The sequence below is a fragment of the Protopterus annectens genome, chromosome 4.part1 (genome assembly GCF_019279795.1).
Source record: "Protopterus annectens isolate FY-2018-M chromosome 4.part1, PAN1.0, whole genome shotgun sequence".
In the NCBI taxonomy this organism is placed as follows: domain Eukaryota; kingdom Metazoa; phylum Chordata; order Ceratodontiformes; family Protopteridae; genus Protopterus; species Protopterus annectens.
The window spans coordinates 342,901,443-342,919,575 of record NC_056734.1 but is presented as its reverse complement, the minus strand read 5'-3'; the positions used below and the strand labels follow the sequence as shown (position 1 = coordinate 342,919,575).

General features: G+C 43.1%; 1 protein-coding gene across 1 annotated transcript in view; it reads left to right on the top strand.

Moving 5' to 3' along the window:
• The window catches only part of PXYLP1 (2-phosphoxylose phosphatase 1), a 910,146-nt gene that overhangs the window by 709,965 nt on the left and 182,048 nt on the right, over nucleotides 1–18,133 (top strand). Inside the window, exon 5 of the mRNA XM_044070169.1 lies at nucleotides 1,364–1,503. Coding sequence (XP_043926104.1) covers nucleotides 1,364–1,503 — 140 coding nt within the window. The remainder of the gene's footprint in view (nucleotides 1–1,363; nucleotides 1,504–18,133) is intronic.

Here is an 18,133-nt window from a genome sequence, read left to right as displayed (position 1 = left end):
AAGTCATCTGGAGTGCATTCAGGGCTTTATCAGTTTGCCATTTGCCATTTACCATTTTACCATCCAGTTCACCATTTGCACTGTCTCCTTTATAGCCTAAGGGATCAATTCAGACACCAGGGCAGAGATGCTGAGCTGCGCAGGTCTGTGTCTTTTGTTTTTCGTCATTACAGTTCTTGATTCCAGGTGTATGTAGACAGCTGTGTGCTTATTCTACACTGAAACCACAGCAGCTGTCTTGCTGTGTCTCCCTTATGCATCCATAGTGCACTTCAGGAATTATTTGTCCTTATTTGCTGTGATGTACTTTATTTTACCAACCCATACAGTGAATGAGCTGCTGCACTTATCTTCCCTGCAGCCTGATGTTGCTGCATTGTCAGCAATTAGTAGAAGCTTGTTAAACCTAATTATTAATTATTAACAAGGGCTCCATTTAAAGCCTTTTTGAGTGTGAGTGTATGTATGGGTGCGTACAGGCCAGGCAATTTATTAGGTGCTGATCACAAGCTACTCGGTGAGATTTTTTAAATCCCATCCCTGTTGATCTTGAAACTGAAGCTTGTGATGCCATTAATTTTCTAAACCACAAACTGGAAGAATTGGTATATTGGATAACTGGTTGTTTTTGTGTTGTGTACTGACGTTTTTACATTTTAAAATGTAATATGTTTTTCCTGATAAGAATATCAATGCATTGTAAATTAAAGCTGTGTCACTGGCTCCATGGTAGATATGGCTAAAGTACCAACTGTGCCACAGCTGTCCTGGGTTTGACAAGACATGGGGTGAGTGAATGACATCAGTTTCAGTCATCCTGGGGAAAGAGAAGTGATCTAGTCACCATATTCACAGAAACATGAATCCAACAATGTTAATGTCCAGTAGCCCCCTGTGGGTATGGTGTAGTTGCCTGCCAACAAGAGGTTAGCTGTAGGAGTAATGAAAACTCTTACTGTTTTCTGCACTCCCATGCTGCAATCATAAACTCTTGCCTGTCCATCCAGTGCCAAGAAAGGATGAGGATAGAACAGACATATTGGGAGTAAGGCTCAATGATTATGGGGAATGGGGGGAGCAAAAGAAAAAAATGAAAGTGGTGCTCAATTGTACTTCATGTATGAGGCCTCTACAGCTGTTTACAGGTCATGAAATGCGGATCTGCTCCTCTACAGAAAGACATTTTAAAGTACTGCAGTGCAATGTTTTAGTCTTTACTAGCTCTGTGTGGGCAAAGCTGTTTTGTACACGAAAATTATACTCTTGGACTTTAGAATTTATTTTATATATGCTGTTAGTGTTTGTCATTGCAGTCTGGAAGGTAGTCATTGTCCTTCTTTCTCTCTGGACTTCTTCTTTTTAGGGAGCCATCTCACCAACAGCTGGGATCATTTATACATCACATGTCAAAAGCAGATGGAAGCCACATGGACAGCACTCTTAAAAGCCTTCCTCATTACCCAAGTCATACTGTTTGTGAGATGGGAGAGCTTACCCAGACAGGTACTTTTATTCTTTTTACAACTAACCAATTTGTTGCATCCATTTGTGATCTTTTTTAAGAGGAATATTGCTTACTGTCATGGCTTTCTAATAACCTGATATTGAGAAATGGGTATGCTACATAATACCATCTTGCCGTTTTCCAAAACTTGAATTTGGTCTACATAATGATTTATTTATTGTTTTTTGCCAGGAAAGTCTGACTGGGCTCAAGTTCCATTTTTCAATGGAGACCCAGGGAAAAATCCTCCATGATGTTCATCGTGTTACACTGCTGCAGTCATTACACTTGGGTTATCCTGCCATCAGGCGGTTCCCCAGTCGGCCTGAGTTCCAAAGTCTTGGTCCGGCGTCGGTTGCTGTCACCTACTCCCTGATGTCAGTGCAACAGGGGTATATAAGATGCAGCCAACGCCATTTTCTCCAGTCTTTCTTGCCGCGCAGTGCCCGAAGCAAAAGTAGTTTGCAAGTGCCGGTCGGCCGACTCCCGAGATTTTCATTCTGAATCCAGAACCCAAGTCTTCTACAAAGCTAAGTACCCCATTGGGGAAACTTTTTCTTGCCTCAGACGGATGTCAGTAAAAGTTAATAACTGTATTTCTTGTGGGAAGCATATACCTCATAAGGATTTCCATTCTTATTGTATTCCATGCCTAGGCCCAGACCACAACGTCACTGGTTGTCGGTTTTGTGCTAGGTTTAACAAGTGCACTATTAAACATCGGTTTGATTTTGCCCAGCATTATTTTGGCAGAAAATTCAATTACACCATGCCGTCGGAACTTCCAACGACCAGAATACATAAAAAGCGCAAAGACAAGGATAGGCATCCGAGGCCCAAAACTGACGACAAAGCCTCTTCTAGGCCAGTCGCCGGTTCTCCGGTTTTCAGCAAGGCACCTTCGCAGCCCCTGGTGACCGCTTCTGTAGAACCACAGGCCACCTCTGACTCCCACGTGGAGATGGCTGGGCCTTCGGATGTCCAAGATTTTCAGCCTACCGAAATTAACCCTTCAGAGGGATCTGGAGTAGCTGAACAACCTGCAGCTTCAGAGGGTGTTTTCAGACCTACTCAGTTAAGCATTAAACCTTCTGCTAAGGCTAAACCTCCTTTAAAAACAAAGAAACAAATACAGCATTCTCCAGGACAGGCCTCCATGCCGAAGACCTAATCACTCTGATCAGGGGGACCCATTCCCCTCCTGATGAAAGGCCTAGACAGGATGCAGACTATGACTCATTTTTCCTCAGACCTAGGATATTCTTTACCCCCTTATGAGGACTCTGATGCTGAGGAATCAATTCCATCAGCCTCTCCGCCTGAGGACTACTCCTTTGGGGAAACCTTACATACCGTGAGGGAGCACTTCCATTGGGAAGGCCAGGGTTACTCAGAATCCAAGAAAAGGCTCAGAGACTTCCTTTTATTACCTCAATACAGACCCCTTGCTATTCCACCAGTGTTAGATATTGTGGATGATGTGTATACCGAATCCAGCTTAAATCCTGATTCTTTGCCTCCAGCCCCAGTTAAGCCTGACAGATACTACAGAGTACCTGACTCACACAAATTTCTTTATAAAAGCCCTGTTGCTGACCCTGAAACTATTTCTCAGGGACCCAAAGGGGTTAAGGCCTCATCAGCAAAGAATCCAGTCCCCTCTGACCGAGATTCCAGAGCATTAGACAGATGGGGGAAGAAAGTATATACATCTGCAACTTTAGCAATGAGGGCCTTAAATTGCCAGTTTCACATGCTAAAATATCAGCAATTTTTGATGTTTCAGTTGAAACAAAAAATGCTTCCAGATTCAGATCCTCCTAATTTTAAGGAAATGCAGGATTTATTGCATGCAGCTGAACAAGTGGGAATACATACTTTGCAATGTGATTTTGATTCTTTAGAGGCCTCGTGTAGAGCAGCAGTTACAGGTTCTGTCATTAGAAGACATGCTTGGTTAAAAGAACATATGTTACCAGATCATGTTAAAGCAAAACTATTGGATGCACCTTTGCAGCAGGATTTGTTATTTGGAGTTAAGGCAGAAGAGGTATTAAAGAAAATGGAGGATAAGGCAAAATCTATGCAAACGGTGAAGGATTTCTTACAGGTTCAGCCTCCTCAATTTAGCAGAAATTGGCCAACAAAGAATTGGTCCTTTCCAGTTACAGACAGACCTCAAAGGGGCAGATACAGACGTCCAAGAGGTAGAGGTCAACCACAAGGTCCTTACAGGCCTCGACAGTGGGGTGCATCAGACCAGAAAGAAGGGGAAGACAGGCCCCAACCATATAAAAAACAGCCCCAATGACTTCCCACTACAGCTGCCAAACAGCTCTCTCTTGGCAGCCCCCTTGGGAGGAAAACTGGCATTTTTCTATCACAATTGGCATATGATCACCAAAGACAAATGGGTTCTCAACATTGTATCTCAGGGTTACAGGTTCCACTTTCACACTCTGCCAATGTTAAAAGAAATGCCAAATCTGCCACCAAATCAATGGGCAGAGGCTCAAAAACAAATTACAGCACTCATGGACATGAGAGCTATTCAAAAGGTACCACCACAGGAGCAAGGACAAGGATTTTACTCAAGACTCTTTCTGGTTCCCAGAAAGGACAAAGCCTGGAAGCCCATTCTGGAACTTTCTTCTTTAAACACTTACCTGGATGTTCCGAAATTCAAAATGTTGACACTACAGCAGCTTCTTCCCATGCTGGGCAAGAAAGTTGGGCTCATAACTTTGAACCTCAAGGAGGCATACCTGCATGTCCCTATCAGACAAAACTGCAGAAGATACCTCAGATTCATAGCTGGTTCAATGCGCTATCAATTCTCTGCACTGCCCTTTGGCTTATCTACTGCGCCCAGGGTCTTCACAAAGTGCCTTGCACCAGTAATTGCATTTTGCAGTCAGAAAGGAATTCAAATTTATCCGTACCTGGACGACTGCCTGATTCAAGCAGAGAGCAAGGACATTCTTCTGTAGCATCTGGTGTTAGTAAAAAAGTTATTAAGTTGCCTAGGGTACACAGTAAACAAAAAGAAATCAAAACTAGTGCCCTCACAAGAGATAATATTCCTGGGTGCCAGCTTGAATACAACGGCCCAGATGGCTTATCTCACACCAGACAAGCAAGGACAACTGACTCAATATTTTCAATTGATGGCAACAAAAACCCCACTCCCTGCAATTAAAATTCTGCAGGCCTTGGGTTACATGACATCTTGCATACTACTAATTCCATATGCCAGACTGCATATGAGGAAACTACAATGGTACCTAAAGAGTGTCTGGTCTCAACACTGTCAAAGTTTGGAAACAGTTATACCACTAATTCCTTGCCTTCAACAGGAGTTTCGATGGTGGGCTTAAGCTTGTCACCTCAACAAGGGACAGCCCTTTACTCAACCCACAGCCAGGCAAACACTGACAACAGATGCATCAGATTACGCCTGGGGAGCACACATGGCAGGAAAATGTATTCAGGGCAAGTGGCCCGCAGAACAAAGGCATCTACACATCAATCAAAAAGAGATGCTAGCTGTACAAAATGCCCTTATAGCCTTCAAGGACCTGCTGCATCCAGGACAACTGCTACTAAAGACAGACAATACCACAGTTATGTGGCACATAAGCAAGGGGGCACTCACTCTTACCCCCTCTGCAGACAAGCCATGACCTTGTGGAACACAGCTCTAAACTATCAAGTTCATCTGCAAGCACAATTCCTGCCAGGAGAGAAAAACACACTGGCAGACGACTTAAGCAGAAACATCATGGATCCCCACAAATGGGAATTGAATCCACAGACATTCAGAATGATAACACAGAAATGGTGGAGCCCGGACATAGATCTGTTTGCATCCCCAATGAACTGCCAGCTACAGAAATTCTGCACAAGGACTTCCCATCCACAAGCATGGAAAGTGGATGCCCTCTCATTCAGCTGGAAAAACCTACAAGTATACGCTTTCCCACCACTACCTCTCCTTCCAAAGCTACTCATAAAAGCCAGGCAAGAAAAGCCAAAGATGATTCTGATAGCACCAGACTGGCCACGCCAGCACTGGTACCCAATCTTAAAGAACTTAGCACAAGCACCACCCTGGATTTTGCCTCAAATCCCACATCTGCTGACTCAGCACAACAATCAGATACTTCACAGTCAGCTAAAGACTTTAAACCTGGCTGCATGGAAGATTCCTTAGTCAAGCAAGCAATGCCTCTCTCCAAAGCTGTTATGGATGTCATTCTGGAGGCCAGAAGGCCTAGTACCAGGAAAGCCTATACGGATAAATGGAAGAGATTCTGTGCCTGAAACCAGGCTCACAGCCTTGACCCTCTTGTCCCAAATATTCCTCAGATACTACAATATCTAACTGAGATGCTGGACAAAGGCCTCTCCTTTTCATCCATCAAGATCCACGCCTCTGCCATCTCTGCTCATTACAACACAGATCCACCAATTTTCTCTAATCCTTTGCTAAAGCAGTACCTCAGAGGGGCTAAAAACATAAGACCATCCTGTAGAGCACCTACTCCAACTTGGGACCTCAACTTCGTGTTGGAAAAATTAACTTTACCTCTTGAGCCAGCTAACACAACAGATTTAAAATATATCTCTTGGAAAACTGCTCTGCTCCTGGCAATAACATCAGCTCGAACAGTTTCAGAATTACAGGCACTAATGGCAGTGGAACCTTTCATCATTTTCCACCAAGACAGGGTGTCTTTAAGAACTAACCCTACGTTTATGCCAAAGGTGGTATCAAGTGTGGCTCTAAACCAAACCATTCACTTGCCAACTTTTTATCCAAATCCACAGAATAAAGGGGAGAGACTACTGCATTCTTTGGACATACACAGGCAGTTACGCTTCTACTTGGACAAAACCAAAGCTTTCAGAAAATCTGAGCAATTATTGGTATCATATGCTGCAGGAGCACAGGGAAAAGCCATTTCAAAGCAAACTATTTCAAAATGGATAGGACACTGTATACATTTCTGCTATACACACCATGGGAAACCTGTACCTAACAGCATTAGATCTCACTCCACCAGGGCAACAGCCACTTCAACTGCCTACCTCAGAGGAGTACCTACCAAGGATATTTTGGAAGCAGCAACTTGGAGTTCTGTACATACCTTCACCAAGCATTACCATCTGCCGGTATACTCTAAATCCAGAGCTGGCTTCACCACTGCAGTGCTGCAGGGCCTTATAGCCACCCCTTATGCCTTATAGAACCAGCCACCCTACCTCAGCTTTGGGATTCTACTCAAGTGTAATGACTGCAGCAGTGTAACACGATGAACATAGTACAGTTTTGTACCTACCATAAATGTAGATGTTCGAGTGTTTACACTGCTGCAGTCCAGGTTACCCTCCCTCCTTCCCCTCTTACTTGTTGGTACGTACCTATGTCTTCTACCCTTTACTACCTATGGGGGAGTATTTGCTGTTAACTGAAAGTTGTTGATTGCTTTCCTTATGTATGTTCTATTAGCAATTTGAATTGCCTACCTTTTTGGGGGCACCTGACATCTGGGGCAAGAAAAACTGAAGAAAATGGTGTCGGCTGCATCTTATATACCCCTGTCACACTGACGTCAGGGAGGAGGTGACAGCGACCGACGCCGGACCAAGACTTTGGAACTCAGGCCGACTGGGGAACCACCTGACGGCAGGATAACCCAAGTGTAATGACTGCAGCAGTGTATACACTCGAACATCTACATTTATGGTAGGTACAAAACTGTACTTTACAGAGTGAGTACAAGGCAGTTAGATAAGATTTAGGTAATAAATGTACATGCATACACACATAGACTAGTAATGATATGAAGGTTAATCAGAAAATAATAAATGTACATACATAGAATACTAAATGACTATATGCAGAATAGTAATATGGCAGGCAATGAAAACATGACAGTTAAAACAAGAATGCAGTAAAATATTAGCTAATGTCAAGCTTGAGTCTAGTTACTTTCAAATTGACTAAGCTGTAATTAGATATTGAGTAGGAGGCAGTGAATTAAATATAGGATGAAGACGGTTACATATTATGAAGGAGTATTGAGGAAGTATTACATATTAAGAATGTATAATAAAAAGTGGTTGATTGGTTGATCCAGGTTCATGACTAGACCTGTTATAATTCATCTTTTTACAGAACAGCATTCCTGGACTAGATTACTATGTTTATGTTGCTGTTTCATGTAAAAATGTATTACTAATCTCTACATTTCATTTTCCAGCAATAGTTTATTTTTTTATTAGGTGGTGATGTTGCTGAGATCATGCCTCATTTTAAAGTGGCACAATAGTATGATGGTGATTTAACCCTCCCCCCCAACACACACACACACACACACACACACACACACACACACACACACACACACACACACACACACACACATATAATGTGTGTGTGCCAGTGGGGTTCTTATAATCAAAAATGACTTAAAATTAGCTCAGAGGATTAAGCCTGCAAGCTGTTAACAACCTTCATTCTGTAATCCTGAGTTTGATTCCCTCCACTTCTGTTTGTGTCTCTGGTGAAATAATTTACTCTTCTGTTACTTTGTATGTATACATCATGGCACTTTGTAACTTTGATGCATTTCCACTCATCATAATAATATTATTGAGGCAATTTATTAATGAAAAATTTTGTAAACTTATTAAAGGTACACAAACAATTCAACTATATCGCTCTGTGACATCACCATAGGGATAGTAGGAGATGTAGGCATAGACTTAAATGGACAGGGCCCCGCCCATGCAGAATGGTGCATTCGTTAAAATCTTTGGATGCACCCCATCCATGCTACTCTTATGTTGATATCACTAAGAGTGAGGGTCAGTAAAATTACAGTGATGTTATCAGATGCAAAACTGTGTGTTATGATTTTTTTTATTACGTAAAACAAGACCACATAATTGGAATGACTGGGAGAAAGTACAATACAGTACTAGTGGCATCTCATGTTGTGGTTCATGTGGTAGTTAATAAAGTGAGATACAATACTTAAAAAAAGACAGTGACCCTGGGTCATCCCTGAAAGTTATTTGTAGTGGGTTTACCAATTTAGCAAATACAAAAGTAGAAAATGCATCATTTAATCTTTTATTTTCTGATGTCATATTTTTGTATTATCGCCTTCAGAAGAATTGTTGAACTGAGTAGAGCATTTTTGCAAAAAAAGAACTTGAGGCAGATAATTATCTCCTGTTGTTCCTCCTTTCCTCAACTTTTAAACTTTCTCTGGATATTTTGACTGACATGAAGTAAGACAGTTATACTCCTGGGCTTGGAATCTCGAATCTCTGGATTTTCTTTTCAGTGTGATTGAAGTGTGCTTTGACACAATGCTGTGGTCTTTCCTTTCTTAATGTGTAGGTGAGAAAACATTTTTGTGGCCTGTTCTCTGCAGTCATATTTCACAACTTTGTAGGGTACTGTTTGATTCCTAACTTTGCTTATTGATTACGTTGATGATTTCCATTTGTCTTCTTGCCTGCATTCTTTGACTGCATCTGTTTCCCATCTCACACTCGCACACTGCTTGCATCTATTTTATCATATTCCTTTTGGATTATTTGGCCCTAGGCATTTACATGTTTAGGTATATCATTTTTTCCCTTGTATCTAGATTGGATGTGATCCTATACTGTCTATTTTGCTGTAGTAAAATCAGATGTTCATTCTCACTGCTATGATAACCTTTAGGTCATATGGGTTATGTATTGCCCTGGACACAACAAACAGCCTGCTTTAAAAACCACTGGCTGCCTTCATCACCTTCACTCTTGACTGCTGATTGGTCAGCCCTCTAGAGGGAAATCAGCAGTAAGAGTGAAGCTTTCTTCGGTACCTTCTTGCCACTTCATGAAGAAGCAGTTGAGAGGCTTCACAGGAGTAGCAGCTAGTTTTTTGATTTGTCTCTGACAGATAAGTCCCTAGTGGGAAGCCCTTCCATGCAAATTTATTGCCCTTAAAAAATACTGTATTTTTTTAATTTGGGCTCCACAGGTGGATTATATCTTATGTAGAAGGGCCAGTCTGAAGGAGATTGGAGACTGTAAAGTGGTGGCAGGGGAAAGTGTAGTTTAGGCAGCATAGGATGGTGGTTTGTAGGATGTCATTGGTTTTCAAGAAGAGGAGGATGAGTGTGAGGGCAGCACCATAGATCAAATGGTGGAAATTGAAAAAGGGTAATTGTGAGGTGATGTTCAGGTAAGAGTTAAGACAGGCACTGGGTGGCAGTGAAGAGTTACAGAATAGCTGGGTAACTACAACAGAGCTAGTAAGAGAGATGGCTAGAAAGGTGCTTGGTGTGACATCTGGAAAGAGGAAGGAAGACAAGGAGACCTGGTGGTGGAATGAAGAAGTACAGGAGAGTATACAGAGAAAGAGTTTGGTGAAGAAAAAGTGAGATTGTCAAAGAGATGAAGAAAGTCGACAAGAGTATAAGGAGATGAGGTGCATGGCAAACAGAGAGGTGGTGAAGGCTAAGGATAAGGCGTATGAAGAGTTGTATAAAAGGTTGGACACTAAGAAAGGAGAAAAGGACCTGTACCGATTGGCTAGACAGAGGGACTGAGCTAGTAAAGATGTGCAGCAGGTAAGAGTGATAAAGGATAATGAGGGAATCATACTCACAAGCGAGGAGAGTGTGTTGAGTAGATGGAAAGAGTACTTTGAGGGATTGATGAATGAAGAGAATGAGAGGGAGAGAAGGTTGGATGATGTGCGGATAGTGAATCATGAAGTGCAATGGATTAGCAAGGAGGAAGTAAGGATAGCTATGAAGAGGATAAAGAATGGAAAGGCTGTTGGTCCAGATGACATACCTGTGGAAGCATGGAGGTGTTTAGGTGAAATGGCAGTGGAGTTTTTAACTAGATTGTTCAATGAAATCTTGGAAAGTGAGAGGATGCTTGAGGAATGGAGAAAGTGTTTTGGTACCAATTTTTAAGAATAAGGGTGCTGTGCAGAGCTGTACTAACTACAGAGGGATTAAACTGATCAGTCACAGCATGAACTTATGGGAAAGAGTAGTAGAAGCTAGGTTAAGAAGGGAGGTGATGATTAGTGATCAGCAGTATGGTTTCATGCCAGGAAAGAGCACTACAGATGCGATGTTTGCTCTGAGAGTGTTGATGGAGAAGTACAGAGAAGGTCAGAAGGAGTTGCATTGTGTCTTTGTGGATTTAGAGAAAGCATATGACAGGGTGCCTAGAGAGGAGTTGTGGTATTGTATGAGAAAGTCGGAGTGTCAGAGAAGTATGTAAGAGTGGTACAGGATATGTACGAGGGTAGTGTGACAGCGGTGAGGTCTGCAGTGGGAGTGACGGATGCGTTTAAGGTTTAGGTGGGATTAAATCAAGGATCAGCTCTGATCCCTTTCTTATTTGTAATGGTGATGAACAGGTTGACAGACGAGATCAGACAGGAGTCCCCGTGGACTATGATGTTTGCAGATGACATTGTGATCTGTAGTGAGAGTAGGGAACAGGTGGAGGAGACCCTGGAGAGGTGGAGATATGCTCTAGAGAGAAGAGGAATGAAGGTCAGCAGGACTAAGACAGACTATATGTGTGTGAACGAGAGGGAGGATAGAGGAATGGTGAGGATGCAGGGAGTAGAGGTGGCGAAGGTGGATGAGTTTAAGTACTTGGGATCAACAGTTCAGAGTAATGGTGAGTGTGGAAGAGAGGTGAAGAAGAGAGTACGGGCAGGATGGAGTGGGTGGAGAAGAGTGTCAGGAGTGATTTGTGACAGACGAGTACCAGTAAGAGTGTAAGGGAAGGTCTACAAGAGGGTAGTGAGACCAGCTATGTTATATGAGTTGGAGACAGTGGCATTGACAAAAAGACAGGAGTCAGAGCTTGACGTGACAGAGTTGAAGATGTTAAGATTTGCACTGGGTGTGGCGAGGATAGACAGGATTAGGAATAAGTATATTAGAGGGTCAGCCCAGGTTGGATGGTTTGGAGACAAAACCAGAGAGGCAAGATTATGTTGGTTTGGACATGTGCTGAGGAGGGATGCAGAGTATATTGGGAAAAAGATGCTAAGAATGAAGCTGCCAGGTAACAGGAAAAGAGGAACACCTAAGATAAGGTTTATGGATGTGTTGAAAGAGGACGTGCAGGTGGTTGGTGTGACAGAGCAAGATGCAGAGGACAGGAAGAAATGGAGACAGTTGATCTGCTGTGGCGACTCCAAACGGGAGCAGCCGAAAGAAGAAGAAGAAGACAGGTATTTCCCCTTTAAGATACCCGATATTTTGAATATCTGAAGTTTCCTGTCATGGACTGCTTTTTTAGCACTTTATTAATTTGGGGGGCATTTTTTGTGTGAAAATAAGCTGATTGTGTAAACTGACATTGTTTTAGAAAGTTTAGTGTTTGGAAGTGTTTTGAATGGGCAGGGATCATTACGGGGTATGTCAGTGCTTGTGTACACTTTGTGACAATGTACGTATCATTTTTTCTGTCAGTGTTCATTTGGTTTTAACAGGTTTCTGACAGGAATTTAGTATTCTGTTTGTGTATTGCTTTGGTAGGGGACTGTGTAATTGAATTAAGTGATAGTGTGCTGCTTGTGAACATTTGTTCACAACTTGTCTTCTGATTAGCTCATTCCAGCAACACTTACTAGCTTTGAGACTTCCTTCCTGGTTACAGCAGGGATACTGTCTTCTCCTACTGTCCCATCTCCCACAGTACCTATAAAGAAAAAAACAACAAAGAGCCTTTGTTGACACTGTGGACTCAGTTAATGGCTCAGCTGATCGTGAATGAATTTGTACTGGCCATTTATCATTCTTCAGACCACTTCCTTACATATCTGGCTTCCTCAGGTGTAGTTCTTTCAGCCACCTTGAATGAGGGATCAGCAACATTTTCATTGTCTGTTCTAGTGTCTGAACCAGGCATGTTAGAACCACCTTTACTGGGTCAGGGAGATGTTTCTCGGGATAGCCAGGGAAAGAGACCTCTTGACAGGGCAAAAGTGCCTTTTTTCATGGTTTTTCCTGTAAAGAAAAACAAAGGCTAAACACTGTTCATCTGAAGACATGGTATCTAATAGAAAACATTTTCTTTTACCTTTGCCAGGCAATTATTACAGGCTGTTATTACTGGTTCTCAGAATTTCTTACCTGATAATAATGTCAGCAAATAAATTATAGAGGTACTTTTGTCAGAAGATTCTGATATAAACAGAGACAGGGCTTTTTTTCCTGCAATTCAGAGGAAACTTCGTCCTTACAGCCCCCCTTGGAGGAATTTTCTTTTTCTCAGACAATAGCCGAGATGAGTGAGTTGGTTTTATGGGAACAAGTCAGTGTTCCCCATAAATTGAGGAAATGTCATGAATATTACAAGTAGATATGCCTCATTCCACCCCCATACCTCTTATTTTGCCAGGTTTGGAGGATGTCTTTAATGCATCCTGTAATAATTGTGATGCCCTGTCTTCCTTCGGCCCCAAGAAAAGCAGACTTTTTAAAGTTTCTGATACTAACAGACATGTATTACTCTGATGTTCTTCATCTCACATTGCTGCAGTCCTTACACTTGGGTAGTCCGCTGTCCTCGGTCGGCCCGAATATCAAAGTATTAGGCTGACGTCGGTCAAGGCGCTTAAGACTGACATCAGGACGTCAGGGTACAAATGCGCATGACCGACGTCATATCCTCAGTCTTTTTTGCCGCATGGTCCGATGCAGAAGCAGCGTTGCAAGTGCCGTTCGGCGTTCTGAAATTTTTCGAATTCGGAGTTTCAGACTGAGTCAAAGTTGGCTAAGTACCCCGTTGGGGAATATTTTAGTTTTTTCTTGCCTCAGTGGTTTACCGGATGTCAGAAAAAGTGAATAACTGTATTTCTTGTGGGAAGCAGATACCGCATAGAGATTATCATACTTTGTGTATTCCTTGTTTGGGGCCTGAGCACGACGTTGTTGGGTGTCGCTTTTGTGCTAGGTTTAATAAGCGCACTATTGCGAAGGTTTGATTGTGCCAGGTTCGTCTTCGAAGCGGTGCAATTACAATATGCCGCCGGATGCTCCGGCCGCTTCTTCGAAGAAGCGCAAAGACAAAGCAGCTAAACCCAGGCAAGAAGAGTCGTCCGTACCGGACACCAGTTCTTTGGAGGTGTCAGTGGAACCGGTGGTTCCACCGGAGGCTTCTCTGGAGTCCCAGGGGGAGACTTTGTTATTGCAGGATGTGGCCTCTCAGGAGGCAGGTCAGGCTGAAGGGGCTTCTCAGGTTACTGTACTCCCCTCCCTTCCTAGGGTGGTTAGGCCCTCTCCTTCTGTTTCCAAGGCTTCTCCCAGAGGCAGGCCAGGTTTAGCTTCTGTTGGTGTCACTCCTAGTTCTTCAGGATCTGTGCCCAAGAAGCACATGCTCAAAATGGCAGAAGATTTAATTACTTTGATTAGAGGTTCTTTGCCCCCTCCTGATAAGAGGCCTAGGGTGGAACCAGAGTTGGGGAGTTTTGAGCAGGTTTCGATGTTTCAGAGTCTTCGGCTGAAGACTTGCAGGAGTATTCTCCTTATTCTGATTCTGATGTGGATGATTCTACTCCTTCTGCTTCTCCTCCAGAGGATTTTTCTTTTTCAGAGACTCTTCATTCTATGAGGGAACATTTTAAGTGGGAAGGTCAGGACTTCTCTGATTCCAGGAAAAGGCTTAGGGAATTTTTGCTTTTACCCCAGCATAGGCCTTTGGCTATTCCTCCTGTTTTGGATGTTGTGGAAGATGTGTTTGCAGAGGCTTCACTTAATCCTGATTCTTTGCCTCCTGCTCCTGTTAAACCGGACAGGTATTACAGGGTGCCTGAAGCTCATAAATATCTGTATAAGAGTCCTAGGGCAGACCCAGAAACAGTTAGTCAGGGACCTAAGGGTGTCAAGGCCTCTGTGGTAAAAAATCCGGTTCCTCCAGATAAAGAGGCCAGAGCTTTGGAAAGATGGGGAAAGAAAGTCTATACTTCTTCCACCTTAGCTATGAGGGCTTTGAATTGCCAGTTTCACATGTTGAAATATCAAAACTATCTTCTTTCTCAATTGAAGTCTAAGGTAGATGCTCTGGCGGAAGGCATTGAGTGTAAAGAATTACAAGATTTGGTACATGTTTCTGAACAGGTGGGTAAGCATTCTTTACATTGTGGATTTGATGCTGTACAGGCCTCGTCTAGGGTGGCTGCCTCTGGGTCAGTTCTTCGTAGGCACGCCTGGCTTAGGGATCAGAATTTATCTGACCATGTTAAGACAAGGATTTTAGATGCTCCTTTACAGTCTGATGTATTGTTTGGTTCACCTGTGGAGGCAGTTTTAAAGAAAATGGAAGACAAGGCTAAGTCTATGCAGACTGTTAAAGATTTTTTGCAAGTTCAGCCTCCGAAGTTTAGTAGGAATTGGCCTGCTAAGGGGTGGACGTACCCTTCTTATGATTCACAGTCTAGGGGAAGATCTAGACGTGGTAGGGGTAGAGCTCAGGGCTCTTTCAGACCTAGAGCAGGGAGTTCACCTGCACAGTCTTCGGGTGAGGGCAGGGGCCAGTCCTTTCGTAAACAGGCCCAATGACCTACCTTTTCAGCTGCCAGAGCCTTCTTGTCTGGCAGCACCTTTGGGAGGAAGGTTGGCACTTTTCAAAGAAAATTGGAGTTTAATTACCCAGGACAGATGGGTATTGGATATTATACACCAAGGTTACAGGTTTTATTTCCATACCTTGCCTCCTTTCAAAGGCATGCCAGACGTTCCTCCTCAGCAAAGAATAGAGGCTCACAAACAAATTTCTCTGCTGCTGCAAATAGGGGCCATACAGCCGGTCCCTCTGCCAGAAGTAGGCCTAGGATTTTATTCTCGCCTGTTCCTAGTACCAAAGAAGGGGAACACGTGGAGACCAATTTTGGATTTATCTATCCTCAACACTTATCTGGACATTCCCAAGTTCAAAATGTTGACGTTACAACAGCTTTTACCTCTGCTGGGCAAAGATCACTGGATGGTGACTCTGGATCTCAAGGAAGCTTACCTTCATGTTCCTATCAGGCTAAGTTGCAGGAAGTATCTGCGTTTTCGAGCTGGGACTTCTCATTATCAGTTCTCTGCATTGCCCTTTGGCTTATCTACTGCCCAGAGTGTTCACAAAGGTTCTGGCTCCAGTGATAGCTTTCTTCAGGCTAAAAGGAATACAGATCTATCCTTATTTGGACGATTGCCTGATTCTGGCCAAAGGAAGAGACGAGCTTCTTCATCATTTGCAACGTGATAGCAGTGCTAAGATGCCTGGGGTATTCTGTGAACGAAATAAAGTCCAGTCTAGTACCCTCTCAAGACATGTGCTTTCTGGGTGTGAGACTGAATACAGCATCCCAGATGGCCTTTTTGACCCCGGACAAACAAAAGAATCTTTCCCTTTACTTCCATCAATTGTCTCATCAGTCCAGGCTGACTGCAAGGACAGTCCTTCAAGCCTTGGGGTTCATGGCATCTTGTATTCTGGTACTTCCCAATGCCAAACTGCATATGAGGAAGCTACAATGGTATCTCAAAATGTATGGACACAGCACTGCCAAGATATGGACACTGTCATTCAGATAATACCTTGCATTCAAAAGGAATTTTTGTGGTGGGCTCAGAAATGTCACCTAAACAAGGGACTCTCTGTGACCCGGCCAGAGGCGAGTCAGATTCTAACGACAGATGCCTCAGACAAAGCTTGGGGAGCTCATCTAAATGGAAAGTGGATACAAGACACGTGGCCTGCCAGACTACAACATCTACATATCAACTTGAAGGAGATGTTAGCAGTCCAATTTGCATTAATAGCTTTCAAGGATTTACTTCTTCCAGGGCAGGTGTTGGTTCTAACAGACAACACAACTGTCATGTGGTACATCAACAAGCAAGGGGAACACATTCTTATCCTCTATGCAGGCAAGCAATGATTTTGTGGGAGACTGCTCTCAGTTTACAGCTCAATCTTCAGGCAAGGTTTCTGCCGGGAGCACAGAACTCCTTAGCAGATGTGTTGAGCAGACAAATTATGGATCCCCACGAGTGGAAATTGGATCCTCATGTATTTCAGAAATTGACAGTGTTATGGGGAACTCCAGACATAGATCTGTTCGCTTCTCCACTAAACTACCAGCTGCCAAAGTTTTGCACAAAAAGGTTTCATCCCACAGCTTGGAAAATGGATGCTCTTTCTTTCAATTGGAGCAATCTTCATGTGTATGCCTTTCCACCTCTGCCTCTCCTCCCAAAGGTACTCCTAAAGGTCAGACAGGACAAGCCAAAGATGATTCTAATAGCTCCAGATTGGCCTCGACAGCACTGGTACCCATTACTGAGAAGTCTGGTCCGGGAGCCTCCATGGCCTTTGCCTTCGATTCCACACCTGCTGTCTCAAGAGAACAGTCATTTACTCAATGTCAAACTTCACTCTCTTCACCTAACAGCCTGGCATATTCTGTTTTAAACCCTGGAGGGTCTCAGCTTCCGCAGCAAGTTTTGAATGTTATTTTGGAGGCCAGAAGGCCTAGTACAAGGAAAGTATACGCAGATAAATGGAAGAGATTTTTATTTTGGAGTGCAGCAAAGGAATTTGATGTTGCTAAGCCTAATTTAAGTGTGGCTCTTCAATATCTTGCTGAGTTACTGGACAAGGGATTGTCCTTCTCTTCTATTAAGATTCATGCTGCAGCAATTTCTGCTCACTATGACTGTGATCCACCATTGTTTTCTCATCCTTTGTTTAAGCAATTCCTTAGAGGGGCAAAGAATATAAGACCCCACGTAGAGCTCCTACTCCTGCTTGGGATCTCAATTTTGTGTTGGAGAAACTCACTCTACAACCTTTTGAGCCTGCAGCTACTGCCGAGTTGAAATATTTATCATGGAAGACTGCTTTTTTGTTGGCCATTACCTCTGCGAGAAGGGTTTCTGAATTACAGGCCCTTATGGCAGTTGAGCCTTTCTTAATTTTCCATAAGGACAGGGTATCTTTACGTACTAATCCTTCCTTTATGCCTAAGGTGGTTTCTAGTGTGGCTTTAAACCAAACTATTCATTTGCCTACTTTTTATGCAAACCCCCAAAATAAAGGGGAAAAGATTTTGCACACCTTGGATATACACAGGCAGTTACGTTATTATTTGAGCAGAACTAAAGGGTTCAGGCAGTCTCAGCAGTTGTTTGTTTCTTTTGCTTTGGGTTCTCAGGGCAAGCCTGTGTCAAAACAAACTATTTCTAAGTGGATTGGGTTGTGTATTGCTTTCTGTTATTCCCATCATGGTAAGGAGGTTCCAGCTGGGATTAGGCCTCATTCCACTAGAGCTACTGCCACTTCTACAGCTTTTTTAAGGGGGGTGGCAACTAAGGATATTTTGGAGGCAGCTACTTGGAGTTCACTGCATACTTTCTCTAAGCATTACCACCTTCCACTTTACTCTAAATCTAGGGCTGGGTTTGCCACTGCTATTTTACAGGGCATTTTGGCAGCTCCTACTACTTTATAGTTTTGCCATCCTCCCTTACCTCTGCTTTGGGATTCTACCCAAGTGTAAGGACTGCAGCAATGTGAGATGAAGAACAT